At 37.6% G+C, this 22,709-nt stretch overlaps 1 protein-coding gene across 2 annotated transcripts in view; it reads right to left on the bottom strand.

Moving 5' to 3' along the window:
• SCFD2 (sec1 family domain containing 2) overlaps window positions 1–22,709 on the bottom strand; it is a gene marked incomplete at both ends in the record, with an annotated part of 435,303 nt that overhangs the window by 345,850 nt on the left and 66,744 nt on the right. For both annotated transcript variants that reach the window (XM_080698111.1, XM_080698112.1), the window contains one exon: window positions 20,167–20,342. In XM_080698111.1, coding sequence (XP_080554237.1) covers window positions 20,167–20,342 — 176 coding nt within the window. The remainder of the gene's footprint in view (window positions 1–20,166; window positions 20,343–22,709) is intronic.

The raw sequence follows: 22,709 nt of genomic DNA, 5'->3' as shown, positions 1-22,709 counted from the left end.
TTTGTTCCTGGTGTACCTGACATTACTTGGAAAGAGTCAAATTTCACTATCAGTGAGTTTCCTGACCATACTGTTTTCCCATTAGGCTCATTACTAAAACAGCTTTTCGCGACATCAGTTAACACTTTGAAAATCTGTTTCTATACAACCACCTCATCTGGATTATGTCTTTCCCCTTGGCCCCCTTTTGTTTCTTTAACACAGGAAAATGGTACAAATTTTAATCGTGTTCTAAAATGGTAAGAGAAGCAACAGTGACCCGATGAATTAAGAGAAGAATATAAATCTCAGTGCTGAAACAAAGAATTCTGGCTGTGTCACCACGACAGTATTTAGCCAGCCTAGAAGAAAACCACTGCACATGTACACATGCCAACATTCTTCTTCAGGCTTTGACTAAAGGAATTATTTTCAAATGACTCCAAATACACCACTGTGAGAATTTGCCAAAAAGCTTAGTTATCATTTAATGGATAGGAAAATGAATATCTATGATAAATTAAAAATATTAAGTGACAAACATTTGTTAATAATATCTTGAACTTGTTTTTTTTTACTTGAAGTTTTTATTTGGTTTGATAACTTATAGTGATAACTACTTAAATGACAGCTCTAGAGGAAGAAAAAAAAGACGTGGAACTTCAACAACAATTAAATTCATTAAAAGTAGAACTATTCCAAATAGCTATAATATTGAATCCAAATGATTTGCCCAGTACAAGTCAGTACTAGTTCTAGTTACCATATTTAATCATGAGTTCAGAGATATGTCAAAACATCAAAGAAATATCATCAAAAGTAATACACTAAGAGAAAAGAACTGGTGCCCAAAAGATTAAAGCCCTAATTTGTATGATGTCCTATCTAGTTACTGTTATCTTTGAAAAGGAATATAGCTGTAGCTTTGTGCATTTAATTTGGGACCCAGATATTTGCAGACAAGGGCAGTAGCAGATTCTACAGAAATGTATTTATGTAGTCCCTCAAAGGAAGTTTTGGTTTTTTTCCCCCAAAAGAGCATGGACTGGCCACCAGATGTGGAGCCCATATGGCACATGAACGCAAGAGCCCTAGGACAATAAGAGTGGAGTTAATAAGCTCAACACGCAGGAGCAAGCCCTCTGAGGGGATGGACGAATGTTGGCTTCGATTGACTTTCTAAAAAAATATAAAAATCACTTTATTTTTAAACCTAGAAATATGCCACGGGTAGTCATTTCCTCCAACTCCTTTATCATTTTATTTTAAAAGGAAATTTATCCACATGTATTTTATTACTTGGTCTGAATTCTGTCCTTTTCACATGCACACACACAAAATTCATGTTAAAATTAAAATAAAGAAAACTGAATCAGTAGCAGATAGTAAGGCTGCTTTAACTGGTGAAGAGTTAAATTTTGTTTGCTTTACCTCTCAAGAATCTGTTACAGAAAATCATTCAGATATTTAGTTCTGGGTTATATTTTGGATTTAATCCTTCCTCCTCAAGTGTCAGCCCTTCCTCCATAAACGTGTACTTGACATTAACACCCAGTCACAATAAAGGATCCTGCAATGGCTGTCCTGGAATAGTTCCCTCTACCTTGCAGGTCTTTTCTACTGGTAAATTTCCTTCCTTCAAAATATAGTTTGAGTTTCAACTGCTCATATAAAATTTGTTTGGCTTGCCTAGGCAAATCTGTCTTTTTAATGCCTTTTAAAATAAACCACTACAAATAAATCCAACACACTTCTATTCTAATGAGAAAGAAATAAAGATAATACTAATGGCAGCTGACATTTATAGAGGGCTCTATGCCAGATACCATGTTAACTTTTTTATGCAAATCTCATTCAAGGTTAAAGACTTAATATAACAATAGCCCTTACAAATGTATACAAGAATACATTTGTATTACAAACACTGAAGAAACATAAAGAAAATAAAAATCAGGGCAGTTCAGGTGAGATAAGATAAAAAAGGTCACAAATTCTTTGTTTCTCCTCCCCTTAGGAAGTAAAGTTTAATTCTCTCCCTTTGGTCCTGGGCTGGTCACTAGAATTCTAATACTTCCAATGCTAGATTATAAAAATAACCTAGCAGCTTCTACTAATTTACCCAGAACAATTTCTCTGGAAGACTCTGCCTCCACTTGAGAAATCTGACTACCCTGAGACAGCCATGCTGGAGAGGCCCTGGATGGTCTCCACAACCAAGTCCATCCTTCTGCTCCCTACAAAGCCCAGGCATATGGTCAAAGCTATCCTCTCTGTCACATGAACTTCACCAAGTAACCTCAGTTGATGCCATGTGGAGCCAAAGAAATGCTCAGATGAATCCTGCTTAAATGTTTATTACTATGAATCACAAAATGCTTGTTTTAGGCCTCTATCTTCTGGGTAGCCATAGATAACTGGAAAACTTGCTGCTTGTAAAAAGCTACAATAATCATTTCAATGTATTTTCTAGTTTTCTTCTAACTTTTTCTAAGCACTTGACCTCCCCTCTACTGTCTTCATCTATTTTTATTATTTTCTAACAGAGTTGAGTTTATAGTACATATGTAGTTTTGTTTTTCATATACATACACATAAGCTATTTTTCCATTAACATGACATAATAGCATCTCTCCATCTCATTAAAAATAGTCTCAGGTCAGGTGTGGTGGCACACACTTGTAATCCCAGCATTAGGAAGACTGAGACAGGAGGATCACGCTTCACAGAGAGCCTCAGCTACTTAGTGAGTCCCTTTGAAACACAGTGAGACCCTGTTTCAAAATAAAGAATAAAAATTAGAGATGGGGATGTAGCTCAGAGGTAGAATGTCCCTGTGTTCCACCTCTAGCACTAAAAAAAAAAAAAAAAAAGTCTTCAGATTCTTTGGTTCATTAATGTAATGGCAGCGGGCCCGGTCTGGAGCCAGAGGGCCAGGCCAGGACCCTATTGCGCAGCAGGCCTGGAACTGGGGCTTGCTTCACAGCAAAGGGCCAGTGGATTTCCTCAACTGTGTGGCCAAGAAGCAATAGAAGCTGCCGCTGCCTCACCTAATCTCTCAGCAGATTTCCAGACCCAAGTGACCTCTATTTTTTTAAAAATTGGTTGTGAGTGGATAATCCTGCCAAAGTTACTCACCTTCTGGCTTTCAGGTTTTCAGTAAGTGGGAATAAGTATGGAGAAATAGAAGCTCTAATACATTGTTGGTGAGATTGCAAGTTGGTGTAACCACTTTGATAAACAGAAGGAAAATGAACTTACCATATGATCCAGCAATACTACCTCTGGGTATCTACCAAAAAGAATGAGAACCAAAATACCAAACTAATGCATGAACAACCATGTTCAGAGCTGCATGGTTCATCACTGCCAAATTGTGGAATCAGCCAAGATGTCCTTCAATGAATGAGTGAATTTCAAAACTATGAGATATGTACACAATGGAATTTTGTTCAGGCATAAGGGAGAACAAAATTATGGCATTTACAGGGAAATGTCACAAAAGAAAATAAGAAATCAGATGCTTTTCTTAATGTGCAAAATATTAGAGAGAAATGGGTAACAGGAGAAACTCTAGATGAAGAAGGAACCCTATAGGGAAGCAATGAAGATGACATATTTGAGGGGATAAGAAGGAGGATAAGGGAAACTCTTTAAAACACATGATGTGCTTTAACATATCAAAGTCAATCAGGAAGCCCAGCATAGGTAGGTGGAAGGGAGAAGGAAGGGGTTAGAGATTGGGTAGGGGCTAATTGGGTGATGTGGACATGTATATCTCCAAAATTCTTTTTTCCCATTGAGATATATGACTACAATGCACCAATAAAAATTTATTTAAAAAAAAATAGGGAGAAAAGCGGGGCTTACGAGCCCCGCTAACAACCAATCTCCATTACTACAAAATCAGCGCCTTTCATAGAAAACACCATCAGCAGAGAAACAAAAAATGTAATTACAAGGGACAGCGAAAAAGAGGGCTGGAAAAACAAGACACCAGAAAGAAACCAGACCGCAGTGCTGCAGCTGGAGCCACGGCACAGAGCGGTGGGCGCCATCTTTCCTTGCAGCACCAGGCCCCAGAGAAGAGGGGGACTCAAAACGGAGCTCAGAGCCACAGAGGAGATACGCTAGCCCCACGGCTGAGGACGCAGCAGCAGTGCCTTACTGCCGGCGGCAGCAGCGAGTTCACCAGACGGCTCCAGACCAACGCAATCAACAGCCCACCAGGCTCCAGAGAGGAGTGGCGGACAGCGAGCCGAGGTGAGCCGCTGCGGATCAGCTGGGTGGGATTCAGCAGATTCTTCGGCGCAGGGAGCATCTAAAGCTCCCAGTGGCTGGGCTCAGTACACCCTGCATGGACTCAGAGAGGAGTGCAAAACCAGAGAAGAAATACGCCAGCCTCACGGCCGAGGGTGTAACAACAGCACCATATTACCACCACCAGCAGCAGCAGCAAATTCACAGAGTCCACTATAGCTCCATTGGCGCACTCAACAACAGTGAGTCAAATTGTGGCCCCTAGAGAAGAAATACCAGTCCTACACTCCCAGGGACATGACCCAGTAGGGGAGTGGTGGTGGCAGAGATATCACATCATAGGAGAACACCCAACCTGGCACCCCCCATGGTCTAAAGCAACCTCGATTGACTCCCTGGGTCTGAGACTCTGTGATACAACCTAGTAAAGGAGTAGTGGGGACTGAGATACCACAGACTTGAGATTCAGAGCACCTTAAGTGAAGTCTTAGTGACCCAAGAGAAGAACCCAGAGAAGGCACAAATTCCCGAAATCATGGGAAAGAGGAATAACAATGGAGCAATGAATGCCCACAACCCCACAACATCAGAACCCGATAAAACAGAAATTCAGAGATTTCTAGAAGATCAAATCAGGAAAATAACTGTAGAAATAATAGAGGTGTTTTGAAAATAATTCAGAGAGCCAAAAAGTGATAAAGGATGCAATTAATGAAGTAAAGGCCTCAATTCAAAGTACAAACAACCAATTAGACCACATGGAGAATAGAATCTCGCTCTTAGAAGATGATCACTCCGAAAATGAACTCATAGTTACTAATTTAGAAAAAAATATCCAACAGCAGGACTCTGACATTGAAGAAATATGGGCCCATTTTAAGAGAGCTAACCTAAGAATAATTGGAATAGAGGAGGGAAAAGAAGGTGAAACCAAAATCAACAATCTCTTCAAGGAAGTAGTAGCAGAAAAATTTCCAAACATAGAGCAAGAGATCGATACACAGGTCCAGGAAACTTATAGAACTCCCTTTAGACAGGATCGGAGAAGAGGATCCCCACGCCACATAATTGTCAAAATGACCAATGTGGAAGCCAAGCAGAGAATCTTAAAGGCAACAAAAACAAAGGGCCAAGTGACATTCAGAGGCAAACCAATTAGAATCACTCCAGACTTCCCAAACCAAGTCATGAGAGCCAGAAGGGCTTGGAGTATTCCAAACTCTGAAAGAAAACAACTTCCAGCCAAAAATTTCCTACCCAGCAAAACTACCTATCAAATTAGATGGGGAAATAAGAAGCTTCCATGACAAACAGAAACTGAAGGAATTTATGTCTTCAAAACCAGCACTAGAGAAAATACTCAAAGAGATTAACTACAAAGAAGAAATAGGTAACACACACCAGAACCAGAGAAACAAGATTTTCCATCCAACAGACAACTAAGATTGGTTATCTGTGGAGATTCATTATTTATGTTAGTCTTTTACATATCTCTAAATTGTATTGTTTGTTTTTATTGTTGCTAATTTTTAGGATTTCTAGTTGGAATATTAATATACCTTCAGATATAGGATTTGAAAATATTTTATCCCATTCTATCAGTAACTTTTAACTCTGTTTATATTGTCTTTAGATATACACTATTTTTTTATTTTTTAGGGAGTTTGTTTACACTTCTGTTGCCTGTGCCATTAAAATCATATCAAATAAATTACTGCCAATTTCAATGTTGTGAGGTTTTATGACCCAGATTTTCTTCTAAAAGTTTATAGTCTTAAGACTTATTTTTAGGTCTTTTATCTATTTTGAGTTAATATTTGTATATGGTATTAGGTAAGGGTCCAATTTTATTCTTTTTCATGTAATTATTATTTTTCAACAATGTTTAGTTAAAAGATTATTATTTCCTCCACCAAATGTTCGTGGAAACCTTGTCAAAAATAACTTGACAAGATATGGAAGAATTTAGCTCTAGGCTTTTATTTAACTCCAATGGTTTATATATCTGCCTTTAGAACAGTACTACACTGTTTCTATTATTGTAGCTTTATATGGTTTGAAATCAGAAAATATACATCTTCTAGCTTTGTTCTTTTTCAAGATCTGTTTTGGGTATCTAGAGTCCATACTCCACATTAGGATAGTTTTTTTCTGAAAAATAAATAAATAAATAAATGTATGATAGTTTCACCTAAAAAAAAAAGAAAAGAAAAAATATTCTCTGGTAAGAAAGAAAGCAAAAAGAAATATTTAAATGTTATCTTTAAGTCATCAAAAGCTTGGTATCAGACAAATGAAACTGTTATGTGAGATTATCATTTTTAATTTTGGATACATTGCTATAATACTAGATGTCAACCACTAAGCCAAGTATGGGAAGGAGGGATGGAGAGGGAATGGGGTGGGGATCGGGTAGGGGCTAATTGGGCAATGTGTGCATGTATGGCTACAAAAGTGTTTTTTCTATCCCATTATGATGTATGAATACAGTACACGAATAATATATATATATATATACATATATATATATATGTATATATATATATATATGAAGAAAAATAAATGTAATGATGGGATTTTCAGGCCATTGTGTAACATATGCCTACCTCAAACCTTGTTTCAATGTTGATGATTACCTAGGTGATGTGAAATATGCATGTATATATATACATATATGTATAATATATTTATTCTTCAATAACTTGATTTTAATGTTTATACAATTCATTCTATCAATCTCCAATTATAGAATATTTAGGCTGATCCTAATTGTTCAATATTCTAAATAACACTGCAATGAATTTTTTTTTCCTAAGATGCTAAGGATTGAACCCAAGGCCTTGCACATGCTAAGCAAGTACTTTGCCACTGAATTACATCCCTAGCCCATGTAATGAACATATTTCAACATAAATCATATTAGTGTTTGTAATTATATTGGTAGGATTATCAGAAGTGAAAATGCCATGAAAGGTGTAAACCTTCTCAAGGGTTTCAACATATATTACCAAAGTACTTTGACAAAATTCACTCTTCTAATAGTAATGCTTCTGGGTGATCATTCTTTTGAGCTTTATCCAACACTAAATTATAATTTGTTAATTTTTTTATCATTTGAAGCAGTAAATTACATATCAATATAGTCTGGGTTTTTTTATTACTATGTGAACATTTTTAATTTATTATCCACTGTTACATCTTCATCTGTAAAAAATGACTGGATTTTTTTGGGGGGACAGGGGGCTTTCTGTATTGCTCAGGCTGACCTTGAACTCCTTATCTCCAGTGATCCTCCTGCCTCAGCCTCCCAAATACCTGGGACTATTAGCACATGTCACCATGCCCAACTTGACCACATATTTTACTATTTTCTCTGTTGATTTTATTTTTCTTACTCATCCAAATATATTCTTTACATGTCATGTAGCTCAATCTTTGTATCTTTGTTTTTATGTAAAATATTTTTCCTATTTTGTTTGCTTCTTGTTTTACACTAAAAAGAACTCACTAAAAACAAACAAATACTACATTACCCCTACCTGAACTAACTAGAATAAGAAATCTTTTGTACTTTCTTGTAAAACCACAATAAAGATTTGAAGAAAAATCACATAGGTGGATAACAAGATAATTATATATATCAGGGTGGTAATCTTTCAATTTTTAATGTATATTTCCATCTGGAATAGGCTTTTTGGCAATTTTTGTTACTCATTTACTACTTTTTTAAAATATATTTTTATTGGTGCATTGTAGTCAAACATCACAATGGAATACAAGACTTGTGAGGATTTCCAAGCACACATCATCCAGTTTGCCCTATCCAATACCCATCCCACTCCCTCCCCCTCCCTCAATCCCATACTTGATTTAGTGATTAACTTTGATATATTTGTTTATATACACCATGTGTTATAAAGAGATTCCATTTTCCCCCATCCCATTCTCTCTGATTGGTCACCTTAATTGCTCCTCCATAGGGCCCCTTCTTCAATCAGATTTCCTCCTATTACCCATTTCTTCCTAGTGTTTGCATATTAGGGAAAGCATCTGATTTTTGTTGTTGTTGTTGTTGTTTTCTGTGTTCTCTGTGTATGCCACATTGCAAGTTCTGATCCCACTCTTGAAGGCCCCGGCACTGGCCTGGCCGCCTGGCAGACTCTAATCCCGGCCTCACTGGCTCTAGTACTGGCCTTGCCTCATGGCATTTACTACTTTTTTAAGAATTCAAAATCTGGAAATAAAAAAAAAAAATAGTGTCCTGCATATGTGTTAGTGAAGACTCCCATTAAAAATATATGGTGTAACCAATATGTAATTACCCAGCTGTAGATTTGTGTTCACACATATATAAAATGACACAATACTCTAGAAGATGTATTCTATGCACACACAAAAAATTTTAAGTTTATAAAATGATTCGACAACACCAGACTGCGAGTTATAAGCTAGTTCAGCTTCCCCTGGCAAGCGCTCAGCAAAGAGAGTGTTCAGGGGACCCACATAAGTCCTCCTAAGGCCAAGGAACTTTAGAGAGAAAACAAAGACAGACTCCACAGCACCCCCTTGGCACTTTTCCACTTCTGCTGTTAGTCCCTTGACCCAAAAGCAGGGACAGAGGGGCTGGCAAGGCACACATATTCAGTCAGGCCCTCAGGCTTGGCCAGATCTGCAGTGTCCCTAGCCAGAAAGATACTTGAATATTTCTTGAAATGTTTCTCTAAATTTTGTTTACTTCTTCTTCTTTTTTTTATTTTTTTTTGGCAGTACTGGGGACTAAATCCAGGGGTGTTCCACTTCCAAGCTATACCCCCAGCCCTATTTTTTATTCTTTATTTTTGAAACAGGGTCTCACTAAGTTGCAGAGAATCTCACTAAGTAGCTGAGGCCACAAACCTGAAATCCTCCTGTCTCAGCCTCTCAACTATTTTTTATTCTTTATTTTGAAACAGGGTCTCACTACCTTGTGGGAGGACTCACTAAGTAGCTAAGGCTGGCCGTGAACCTGCGACCCTCCTTTCTTAGCCTCCCATGTACTGGGATTACAAGCATACACCATCACACTTTTCCTTTCAACTTTAAATTTTTGAAGATTAGCAGCCATTGGCCAAAACAAAACACCTTCAATAAATAATTCACTCTACCTAACCCATTTGTACCCAAATCAAACTCTACTGTTTAGTAGTATTACATGTACTCACTAATGTAAAGCCAACCTCTAGCACTTCAAAATCTTTAGGTAAAGCTGGGCGTGGTGGCACACACTTGTAATCCCCGTACTTGGGAGGTGGAGAAAAGAGGATTGCACTAGTTCAGAGCCAGCCTCGCTGGCTTAATAGACCCTATTTTCAAATAAAAATATAAAAATAGGTCTGGGAGTGTAGCCCGGACGTAGAAGGGCTTCCAGGAACCCCAGTACCACAAAAAAAAAAAAAATCCTTAGGTAAGAAAAGTTCTAGATATAAGTCAGCCAAGTCACTATCTTTACAGAAAAACATGCCTGAGTTACACGTAAGATGTCCTATAAATTGACATGAGCAAGACTCAGTTTCATCAAAGTAGACTAATGTTTAAAAAAATCAATCAGATAATGTTATTTTCCTTAATTCCTATGAATCCAAATATTTAAAAGAAGAAGAAGAAAATCTCAGCAACCAGGGAGTGGCCAGAATGGTAAAAATAGCTATGGTGAATGGTACAAATAGCTAGAATGAGTGGCTCAGGGTGAAAGACAGAGTCAGTACAGAGAAGCAACCACCATCTTTCTTCTCCTTTGGTCAAGCAAGCCAGAATGAATAGTCTTCTTGTTTTCCCCTAAATGAACCCACTCACATGCACCTTCAACTATTATCATAAACTCTGTATTTGAAACTCTTTTAGTAGACCCAAAAAAACACTAAGAACCAAAATTGTTAGCCTTGAATATACTTTGCCTGATTACTAACTCTGGCTTCCAGCTGGAATAACACATGATATCATGACTACTAAGGCAAGCACAATTTAAAAGACGAAGTTCATATGGCCTACATATTTGATTCCCACTTTCTAATCAGGTGTTTGGCACAAATTCACCCAATTCTAAACCTGGCAATGTGCCCACCCTGGGCAAAGGAACTAGAAACTAATAGACATGACTTTCTATTTTTCCATTTCTTAATCTCTTATTATTCAAAAATATTATACCTTAATATACTAGGGGAGAAAACAATATTAATATAAAACATCCTGCAAGAAAAATTGAAATTGAGATGACATATATCTTTATAGAAAAATGTGTCTCCTAAGTTTCAATTAGAGGCTTGCTAAGGAGTAAAACTAAAGATGAAAATCTAACTTGAGTATCAAACTTATGTGTGTATCAAAGAATCAAAGGTAAACAAATTAGTGGGAAACACTGCATATTTGTGATCTTGGTACTCACTCAAAAAGTTATCAATTTAGTTTTGTATTTTGTTTTTCATTCTATCATAAATACCCAGAAGTGGTATTACTGCATGATAAGTTTATTCCCATTATTCTGTGGGTCCTCCATACTGTTTTCCAAAGTGGTTACACTAATTTGTAATCCTACCTACAATGTATTAGAGTTCCCACTTCTCCATATCCTCACCAGCATTTGTTTTTGTGTTTTGAATAATTGCCATTCTAGTTGGAGTTAGGTGAAATCTCAGGGTAGTTTTGATTTGCATCTCTCTGATTGCTAATGATGTTGAGCATTTTTTCATACCAAACTAATGCATGCATATCTATGTTTATAGCTGCCCAAACCACATTTACCAAACTATGGAACCAGCCAAGATGTCCATCAACAGATGAATGGATTACAAAACTATGGGATAGGTACACAATGGAATTTTACTCAGCCATAAAGAACAAGATTACATCATTTACAGAGAAATGGATGGAAATGGAGAACACTATGTTAAATGAGGTTAATCAGCCACAAAAAGTAAGAAACCAGATGCTCTCCCAAATATGTGGAAGCTAGGGAGAAAAGGGGTCATAGGAGAAATTCTAGACAAAGGAGGAAAACCATAGATAAGTAAATAAGGAGGTCTAACCGGGGGTGATGAAAGGGGGGGAAGAGGGAAATTTCCTAATATACATTATATACATTCAAAAACATATCAAAGTCAATCACTATGCGAAACTTGAGAAAGAAGGAGAGGGGAAGTAATGGTAATGGGGTGAAAATTGGGGAAGGGCTAAATGAGTGATGTGTGTATGTATGTCTCTACCATCTTGTACTCCATTAAGATGTATGACTACAATGCACCAATTAAAAAAAACTTCTGAAAAAATATCAATTGAAATGCATATACATTGAGCATTAGTGGGTTATGTAGACTTGTGTTTTGAGAACTTTTTTTTTTGGTGGTACTGGGGTTTCTGGAAATCCTTCTGTCTCTGGGCTACACTCCCAGACCTATTTTATATTTTTATCTAGAAACAGGGTCTCTTAAGCCAGCGCACTGGCTTCGAACCTGCGCCATCCTCCTGTCTCTGCCTCCCAAGCCCGGGGATTACAAGCGTGTGCCACCAAGCCCGGCTTGAGAACTTTTTATCCTCACACCTGAAAATAAGTTTGATGAAGCATCAGAATGACTGTTAGAAAGTGGCTAACAGGTGCCGGGCGTGGTTGCGCACACTTGTAATCTCCGCACTTAGAAGGCGGAGACAGGAGGATCACGCAGGTTCGAAGCCAGCCTCGCTGGCTTAAGAGACCCTGTTTCCAAATAAATATATATATATATATAAATAATAGGTCTGGGAGTATAGCCCGCAGGTAGAAGGGTTTCCAGGAACCCCAGTACTACCAACAAAAGAAAGAAAGAAAGAAAGAAAGAAAGAAAGAAAGAAAGAAAGAAAGAAAGAAAGAAAGAAGTGGCTAACATACATTCTGATGCATTCCACAGGGCAAATATCCCAGTAATGCACAATAGTGAAGGACATGGCTTCAGGAGAAGACAGACTTTGGCTTTTAACCTGGCTCCAATACTAGAGGCAGAATTATAGTCAAGTCCATAGCCTAAGAAATTTTCTAAAAAATTTGGGCCGGGTGTGGTGGCGCACGCTTGTAATCCCCGCGCTTGGGAGGCTGAGACAGGAGGATCGCGCAGGTTCAAAGCCAGCCTCAGCTACTTAGTGAGGCTCTCAGAAACTTAGTGAGACCCTGTTTCTAAATAAAATATAAAATAGGTCTAGGAGTATAGCCGGGAGGTAGAAAGCCTCTGGGTTCCACCACCAGAACCACCAAAAAAAAAAAAAAATTAGTTGATCATCTAGGATTTTTCTCACAGAGACAATAGTATTAATGAAGAACACAGGCACTCAGACCAACCTATAAAAGTTAATACTGTTGTGTATCCCTGAAGGTGGCACAAATAGTACTAATGTGCTGATATCTAAACCACATTACAAAATTAGCTGTATTCACATCCAAGAAACCTTGTATGCTTCCATTTTATAATAACTTCACTATCCAACAGAGAGAATGTGCTCAGGAGATGGTTGCTACACAAAATGAAACAGAACAGTTTCTTTTGGAAAAGGCTTTTTAGCTATTTCCTTCCACATTTGGAAGTGACACCTCTCTTGGCAAAGAACTAGAGGACAGGAGCTTCCCTGGGGAGAAGAGAAAGAGTGGAAAGAAGGTTTATATTTCTGACAAGTATCAGTTTACAAATATTCTAATCTTTAAATGAGATAGTGACCCCCAGGTGTACTGGCAAAAAAGGGAGGGTTAAGAGGTCTTCTCAATTAAGTCTACTGAGTCTAATCACCTGAGCACCAGAGGAACCAATATGTGAGGCTACTCAGATCTCTTTATTGTTTGACATTTTTCATCTGTCAATTTTCTCAATAATTTTCTTGGGAAAATTGTAAAACTTCACAATTTAGTATTGCACTAAGATAATAAAATCTTCATACACTATGAAAGGATGCATATATACTGCCTGAATATATAGATAGAGATCAGACTGGGTAGTGGAATGGCAGGTGTGTGAGCCAAGTGTGTTTACTAATATGGCTCTTGAATTCAACAGCAGTTTCCTCAGTTTGCTTCAGTCACAGGCAAACCCTAACCAGAGCAGGTCTCCCATGAAGGCACAGGACAGTGTGCCCATTCCCTGCTGCCAGCTCATGCTATAGCAGAGTGGAGACAGGAGCAGCAGCTGCTACACCCAGGGAGGACAGATCCCAGCCCGGAGAATGGAATACTCAGTGCTCCCTGGTTTACAGCCCCTCCCAGGAGGGAAAAAAGCAGAGCTGAGTTCATTCACTCAGCCCAACAATATCAACCAGCTAGAAAGAATAGAAGTCAGAGAGAGAGGCCAAGAGAGTGCCTAGAAATAGCTTTCCTCATGGAAATCAGGAGAGCAAGAAAGTTGTTTTCTCAGATACCTGCCTCTGTGGTTATTTTGGATCCAGTTTTGGAAAATGCAAGCTTTACAAAGTTCTTTCTCAGGAAAAATCCTTTCAAAATCTCTCCCTCGCCTGCAAATGGCACTCATGACTGGCTTAGGGGATAAGGGTCGTCTGACTCTTTCCTCCCATTTTATTCAAATGATATCACAGATGTTTTTGCAACTGACAACACACCATGATACTGAATAACTGTATACTGAGGCCTTTGCCCACAGAGAAGCGGACTGACAGAAACTTCTCAAACAAGCTTAGTCTATATTAGTCAGCTTCTCATCACTGTGACCAAAATACCTGACAAGAATAACTTGGAGGAGGAAAAGCTGATTTGGGCTTATGGTGTCAGAAGTTCAGTCCATGGCAGACTGGCTCCAAGGCAGAAACATCATGGTGGCAGAGTGTGCTAGAGGAAAGCTATTCATAGCAGCTGGAAGCAGAAAGAAAGCCAGAGGAAGGGACCAGGGACAGATATGGCCACTAAGGCCATTCCCCCAGTCACCCACCTCCTCCAGCCCCACCCGACCTGCTCCTTTACCACCCAGTAAATCCATTCAAATTATTAATCAGTGGATTTATGCACTAAGGAGATTAGAGCCCTGAGCTCTGATTCAATTATTTCACCTCTGAGCATTTTTTGCTTTGCCAATGCATGAGCTTTACTAAGGGACATTCTATATCCAAAATTCTAATTATTATAAGTGGCTTAAAAAAAGCAGACATTATAAAACAGGACCTCCCAAGAAGATGGTGAAGTCAGGAAGAGCACTAAAATGAGCTGTTATATTTCTAAGCTGAGCCCTATAGCCTGAGAGTTAATAGAAGAATTAGAAAACTAAAAAGGTAAAACCCACTGAATTATTATAGAACTAGCAGGCATAGTATTATTAACTTAGGTATACTTAGTTTGTTTTAAAAAGAGGTAATCTAAAATTTAATGTGTTAAAAAATGAATCCTATTAAAAACTACTTTGGTAACCATTAAAGTACTATGGTTTATTTTTCATTGCAAAGACATATAAAATTGAAAACTAAAGCAATATTATATCTGGATTGTCTCAAGTAGTTTTCTAACTCACTTGTATTTTAAAATCATTTTCTATGTTGGATTTTTATTGTAAAATATAAATTTTACCTAAAGAAATCAGTGGAAATGGATAACACATAGATATTTACAAAGCATGTGCTTTAGGAAGTATAAACACAGCTGCTTCCTTTACCCCACAGTTTGCTAGAATTTTATAACCACCGTAAATTATATTACACTCAATAAAAGCTTTTTCCTGAGACAATTAGCATAAAAACATCAGCTATACATTGCAGATTTGAATAAAAATACTGCTAAACATTATCAAACAGTAAATATAAAAAAATTGTAACATTTTTCAAAATGACAGATATTCTTCCTCAATAAACTTTAGGGAAACAAAACTGAGGTGAGAATATATTAAAGGCATCACTCACATAAAATAAGTTGGTATTTTAAATGTTTTTGGCTCAGCTAAAAGAATAACAATAATTATCATTTATTAAACAGTGACCATATGCAAGGCACTGAACTTAGATACACATATGATCTCACTCAGTCCTGACAACAATATCAGGAAGTAGATCCTTTATTTCTATTCAAATGAGGAGATGAACTCAGACTTCCTTGATGTACTATAGAAAAGGAAGTATTGACATTCTTATCACCAAATTAAGTAAATTTATACTCATTTAAAAAAATCGAAGGGAGAAAGAAGCTCTGGTGTGCTGTTGCACAAAAGTGTGACAGCATGTTTCAAAAAGCTAGAAAAAAAATTCAAAAAGTTTTTACCTTAAAAAAATAATAAAATGTTTGAGGAAATAGACAGGTTTAACCCAATTTAAACATTATACAATTTATACACATATCAAGACACTACATTAAGTAAATTTTAAAATCAATGAAATTCCCTGATTATAAACTGAAAACATAAGTGTAATTTAAAATAATAAAAAGGAAAAAAAAAAAAAGAAAGCAAAGTTGCTTTGTGAACAGTTTTGTCAGTAACATCACTACCATTTCTGTGTTCAGGCTAGACTTGTTCTTTCTTGAAACAGACACATTTATTTGATAACTAGCAACATATACTCAATGCCTAAAATACTGCCTGTGATAACAGACCTCGGAGATGAAAGAGAAGAAAAGAGTCATGAAGACACTCTTTTATTTGGCTTTTTAAAATGTAGTCACTGGGAGACTTCCGGGAAGATGGCGACCGAGAAAAGCGGGGCTTAAGAGCCCCGCTAAAAACCAATCTCCATTACCACAAAATTAGCGCCTTTCATAGCCAGAAAACACCATCACCAGAGAAACAAAAAAATCACAAGGCTCCAGGGAGAAAGCAGACTGAGAACAGAGCTCAGAGCCACACAAGAGATACACCGAGGATGCAGCAGCAGCGCCATACTGCCAGCAGCAGCGACAAATTCACCGGACGGCTACAGCAAGCCGAGGTGAGCCGCTGCAGAACAGCCAGGTGGGATTTCTCGCTGCAGGTAAAATCTAAAGCTCCCAGTGGCTGAGCTCAGCACACGCTGCAGGGATTCAGAGTCGAAATCAAAACCAACAAGAAATACGCCAGCCTCACGGCCGAGGGCGTAGCAGCAGTGCCATATTGCCACCGGCGGCAGCAGCAGAGAATTCACCGAATCCAGTACAGCTACATCTGCGTACTCAAGAACAGTGAGTCAAATTGCGGGCCACAGAGGAGAAATCCCAGTACTGTACTCCCTGGGACTTGACCCAGTGGGGTAGGGGCGGTGGCAGAGATATCACACCATAGGAGAACGTGCAACCTGGCACCCCCCATAGTCTAAAGCAGCCTCTATCGACTCTCTGGGTCAGAGACTCTGTGATACAACCCAGTAAAGGAGTAGTGGGGTCTGAGATACTACAGACTCGAGATCCAGAGCACCTTAAGTGAAGTCATAGTGACCCAAGGGAAGAACCCAGAGAAGGCACAAACTTCCAAAATCATGGGAAAGAGGAATAATACTGGAGCAATGAATGCCCACAACCCCACAACATCAGAACCCGATAAAACAGAAAATCAGAGATTTCTAGAAGATCAAAAAAGAAAAATAACTGTAGAAATAATAGAGATGTTTTGAAAAGAACTCAGAGAGAGCCAAAAAGAGATAAAGGATGCAATTAATGAAGTAAAGGCCTCAATTCAAAGCACAAACAACCGATTAGAACACATGGAGAACAGAATCTTGATCTTAGAAGATGATCATTCCAAAAATGAACGCATAGTTTCTAATCTAGGAAAAAATATCAAACAGCAGGAATCTGATATTGAAGAAATATGGGCCCATTTTAAGAGAGCTAACCTAAGAATAATTGGAATAGAGGAGGGAAAAGAAAGTGAAACCAAAGGGATCAACAATTTCTTCAAGGAAGTAATAGCAGAAAATTTTCCAAACATAGAGCAAGAGGTTGATACACAGGTCCAGGAAACTTATAGAACTCCCTTTAGACAGGATCGGAGAAGAGGATCCCCCACGCCACATAATTGTCAAAATGACCAATGTGGAAGCCAAGCAGAGAATCTTAAAGGCAACAAAAGCAAAGGGCCAAGTGACATTCAGAGGCAAACCAATTAGAATCACTCCAGACTTCCCAAACCAAGTCATGAGAGCCAGAAGGGCTTGGAGTAACATATTCCAAACTCTGAAAGAAAACAACTTCCAGCCAAAAATTTCCTACCCAGCAAAACTTTCTATCAAATTAGATGGAGAAATAAGAAGCTTCCATGACAAACAGAAACTGAAGGAATTTATGTCTTCAAAACCAGCACTAGAGAAAATACTCAAAGAGATTAACTACAAAGAAGAAATAGGTAACACACATCAGAACCAGAGAAACAAGATTTTCCATCCAACAGACAACTAAGATTGGTTATCTGTGGAGATTCATTACTTATGTTAGTCTTTTACCTATCTCTAAATGGTATTGTTTGCCTTTATTGTTGTTAATTTTTAGGATTTCTAGTTGGAATATTAATATACCTTCAGATATAGCATTTGGAAATATTTTATCCCATTGTATTAGTAACTGTTAACTCTGTTTACATTGTCTTTGGATATACAATTTCTTTTTAAATTTTTTAGGGAGTTTGTATACTCTTCTGCTGCCTGTGCCATTGAAATCATATCCAAGAAAGCACTGCCAATTTCAATGTTGTGAGGTTTTATGACCCAGATTTTCTTCTAAAAGTTTATAGTCTTAAGATTTATATCTAGGTCTTTTATCTATTTTGAGTTAATATTTGTATATGGGATTAGGTAAGGGTCCAACTTTATTCTTTTCCATGTAATTATTATTTTTCAACAATATTTAGTTAAAAGATTATTATTTCCACCACCAAATGTTCGTGGAAACCTTGTCAAAAATAACTTGACATTATAGGGAAGAATTCAGCTCTAGGCTTTTATTTAACTCCAATGGTTTATATATCTGCCTTTAGAATAGTACTATACTGTTTCAATTATTGTAGCTTTATATGGTTTGAAATCAGAAAATATATATCTTCTAGCTTTGTTCTTTTTCAAGATCATTTTGGGTATCTAGAGTCCATATTCCATATTAGGATAGATTTTTTTCTGAAAAATAAATATATAAATATATGATAGTTTCACCTAAAAAAAAATAGAAAAAAAGTATTCTCTGGTAAGAAAGAAAGTAAAAAGAAATATTGAAATGTTATCTTTAAGTCATCAAAAGCTTGGTATCAGACAAATGAAATTGTTATTTGAGATTATCATTTTTAATTTTGGATAAATTGCTATAATACTAGATGTCAACCACTAAGCCAAGCATGGGAGGGAGGGATGGGGAGAGAATGGGGTGGGGATCGGGTGGGGGCTGACTGGCCATGTGTGCATGTATGTCTACAAAAGTTTGTATCCCACTATGATGTATGAATACAGTGCACCAATAAAAAATATATATATATATATAAAATAAATAAATAAAAATAAATAAAATGTAGTCACTGGTAGAAAACATTAGATTTTTCCAGTGTTTTACTTCTCAGTACATCATATGCTATTTTTAAATTAAATCGCTAAATGTATCATTTCCAGGAATCTGAAATCAAACACGAATCTTTCAAACAATACAGTCCTGGCCATTAGATCACCAGAACCAGCCATGGGGAAGAAGAATGCTGTCACCTATTTTGAATTGTAGATTTCCAAGTCCAATTTATTTTTCTTAACCAAGGTTGTCTATAATGTTACTTAGGCCATAAAATCAACATTGAGGTTTCCATGATGGAGAGCTGGTAGAAAGTAGTAGAAGTGAGTCTACAAAGAAATAAACAATTCTCAACCCTGGCTGAGATTTCTCAGTGGCTTTCAAAGCTCTTGGGAAAAGCCACATGTTGCCCTCATGCTCAAAATAAACTCAAATGCTCCACTTTCTAACCAAAGTCTGTGAAAGGGACAGCGGACCTTATATACTTGTTATACTAATGAATGAGTGTATGCTATATAAAATAAGCATGTACATAAACAAGAGCAATTACAACAGCCAGTTATGAGTTTGCCTATGCTAAAACACTAATTTGTAAGGACCCAGAAATGACTGATAACGCAGTGCTAGCTAGAGTGGTATGCAATTATAACAAAAGTAGAGTCTTAGCAAGGATAGTCTAACAGAATAAAATTAAAAAGAGGTTTTCAAAAGTTTGCCAAATGCTTAAAAAAAATTCCTAGCATTAAGTGAGAATCCAAAAATGTCATTGTAAAAAAAAAAAATTAAGCCAGGTGTGGTGTTGCACGCTTGCAAGCCTAGCATTCAAGAGGCTGAGACCAGAGAATCGCAGTTCACAGATAGCCTTAGCTACTTAGCGAGGCCCTTTGCAACTCAGTGAGACCCTGTTCCAAATATTTTTTAAAGACTAAAAAAAAAGGGCTGGGGGTATAGCTCAGAGGTACAATGTCCCTGGGTTCTATTCCCAGTATCATACACACAAAATAATATTTAGAAACAGGTTTAGAAAAAGCTTCAACTAAGCCAGGTGTGGTGGTGCATGCTTGTAATCCCAGCATTTGGGAGGCTGAGACAGGAGGATCACAAGTTTGTGGCCAGCCTCAGCTACTTAGTGAATCCATCCACAACTTAGTGAGACCCTGTTTCACAATAAAGGAAAAAAATAGGGCTGGAAGTATAGCGTGGAGGTAAAATGCCCCTGGGTTCTATCCCCAGTACTGCAGAAGAAGAAGAAGAAGAAGGGGAGAGGAGGAGGAGGAGGAGGAGGAGGAGGAGGAGGAGGAGGAGGAGGAGGAGGAGGTGGTGGTGGAAGAGGAGGAGGAAAGTTTCAACTTAAATTTTAATTTGGAGGTACTTAGAGAATTTGATGCAGAACACAGTTCAGCAATATAATTGATTACTTAAACTATAGTAAATATCAAAGTTTTTCCTTAGAAGTTAAAACTTCATTAATATCCCAACAATTTCCCATAGCAACATACCTGAAGTAGAAGTCTTTCAAAAGCCAAAAAGTTGTCCCACTTGGCAGCCTGCGGGTTTTTCAGCGTTTGAACTGTGGCCAGTCCAAGCTGTAGGAGCCCACAATTGTTTCTTAGAGCTTTCAGATTATTCTTGAAGAGTTGAATATAGGACAGGAGCTGCGCTGGTGTGACTCTTCCTGGAGAAACATAATACTTAATCAGCGTGCTCTGTTCAGGGATTATTAAAAGTAATTTAAAAATGTCATGAAAAATACTGGTGTCTTTAATTTGCATGCAACATCAAGAGTTGACTGCAAAATTTCCTAAGCTGTTGCAGCTCCTCCAACAATACATTGATAACAGCAAAGTTGATACTAGTACCATCATTTTGCAAGTAAGGAAGCAGATGTTAACACACCTGGCCAACAGCACACTGCTAATAGAATTCATTTTATAATTCTGTAATATCCTATAAATGAATTTTCAAATAGTCACATATCTAAATATTTGCTGAGTATAATCTGAAGTATTTCTTCATGACATATGATACTAGAATCAACTGTGGGTATACATACATAAAAGGAGAAGAATGACATGACTATAGCTAAAATTTTATCATTGATACCAATAGGTTCATAAAGTAATCATGAGAATAACAACTGTCTGTTACATGGAACAAAAATGTGTGAGGAGCTTAGGTGACAATGTGGAAGATGAGATACTAGAAGAAAGGGTTCAGTATGGCACTTATACACTTCCTACAATGGTCACTATATATATATATAGAACAAGAGAATCCTGATAAAAGGTGAGAGCTTGTACAACACACACACACACACACACACACACACACACACACACTGTTGATTCGCTGCTTCAGAGCCTTTAGTCCAACTTATGCCCATAGGAGTTCGCTGAATGACTCTCCTCTCACTCTCCAATCTGCCAAATTTCACCCCTGCCATTCACCAGGGCTTGGCACTAAGGCTCTGGACATCGGCTCCTCCCCCTCAGGCACAAAGAAGGCAATGGGGTCAACATAGCTGCCACTCAAGCAAACCATTCCCACACATCTCACCCAGAGAGGCCCAGGCCCTTTCTATAGGTTGTTTTTGATACTGAAATTCGAGTGGGTATATTTATTTTTGCATCTAGATTTTTAAATAGTTGGCAATGAAACCACTTGCATTTACTCAGCATTTCACAGTTTTTATGGTGTTTAAGCTTGCTTAAGAGATGCTATTTAAAAAAATATACACACACACACACACACACACACACACACACACACACACATATATATATATATATATATATAAAATAGGTCTGGGAGTGTAGCCCGGACATAGAAGGGCTTCCAGGAACCCCAGTACCACCAAAAAAATAAAATAAAATAAAGATCTTGCCACAAGACACTTAAGAGCCTGCAGCATATAGTTTTATACTTTTTTAAGAGATTAAGAATTACAAAGTTCCTTAATTGTCAGATGATCAGGGTAAGCATCTGAAGAAAGTACTGTGAGTAATGAGTAGGAAGTTGGCCTCACTAGTTTCTTGGGTTCCTTGCCAACAAAGCAGGGGCTCATTCCTGCTTTTCAAAGCAGCAAGCTAGCAATCTGTTTGTTTAAATGCTAATAGAAAATAAAGCTTCATTAACACTCTCTTGTGTTTTCAGTTGAGTTTATTAAAGTATTATTTACATACACTCATTTCTGGTATACAACTCTATGAATTTTGACAAATGCATACAGTTGGGTAACCACCACCACAATCAAGATAGAGAACATTTTCAGCAGTCCAAAAAGTCCCTCTCTTTGGAGTAAATTCTCTCACACCAACTCTAGCCCTTGAACCTTTACATGCCTGTGTCTGGTTTCTGTTCCATAGTTTTGTCCTTCTCGGATGTCATATAAGTGAAATCACAGTGTGTAGCCATTTGAGTCTGGTCTCTCATTCACTTTAATGTAACATATTTGAGATTTATCCATAGTGTGGTTTGGATTGAAAGTTTGCTCTTTTAAGTATACTTTTATTGGTACATTGTAATTATACAGCATAGTGTGAAGTTCAAAGTACACACACACATTTTCTTCCCCATCCCACACCCCTACCCTTTCCTACTTTCTCATAAAAGTTAGTGAGATTGGCAGCAATATCTTCATATTTTGCCACAGCATTATTTGAACTGTTCCCTTCTTCAGTTCTCCTTTTTTCCCTCCCAACTTTGCTCCCCCAGTACCCTTCCACTCTTTTACTGGCTTCTCTTTTCATTGACCTAAAGTCCTTTATGTTTCTTATTTTCTCTCTAGCCTCCACATATGAGAGAAAATATACAACCCTTAATTTTCTGAGACTGGTTGATCTCACTTAGCATAATGTTCTCTAATACCATCCATTTTCCAGCAAATAACATCATTTTGTTTTTATTTATGGCTTAGTAAAATTTCATTATGTATATATACCACATTTTCTTATCCACTCTGCTGATGGACCCCAGATTGGTTCCATAATTTGTCTATTGTGAGTTGTGCTGCTATGAAACTTGGTATGCAAGTATCATTATA

The sequence above is a fragment of the Muscardinus avellanarius genome (genome assembly GCF_963383645.1).
Source record: "Muscardinus avellanarius genome assembly, chromosome: 6".
Lineage (NCBI taxonomy): Eukaryota > Metazoa > Chordata > Mammalia > Rodentia > Gliridae > Muscardinus > Muscardinus avellanarius.
Note: the sequence above shows the minus strand (reverse complement) of the source record. Positions and strands in the feature narration are given on the sequence as shown.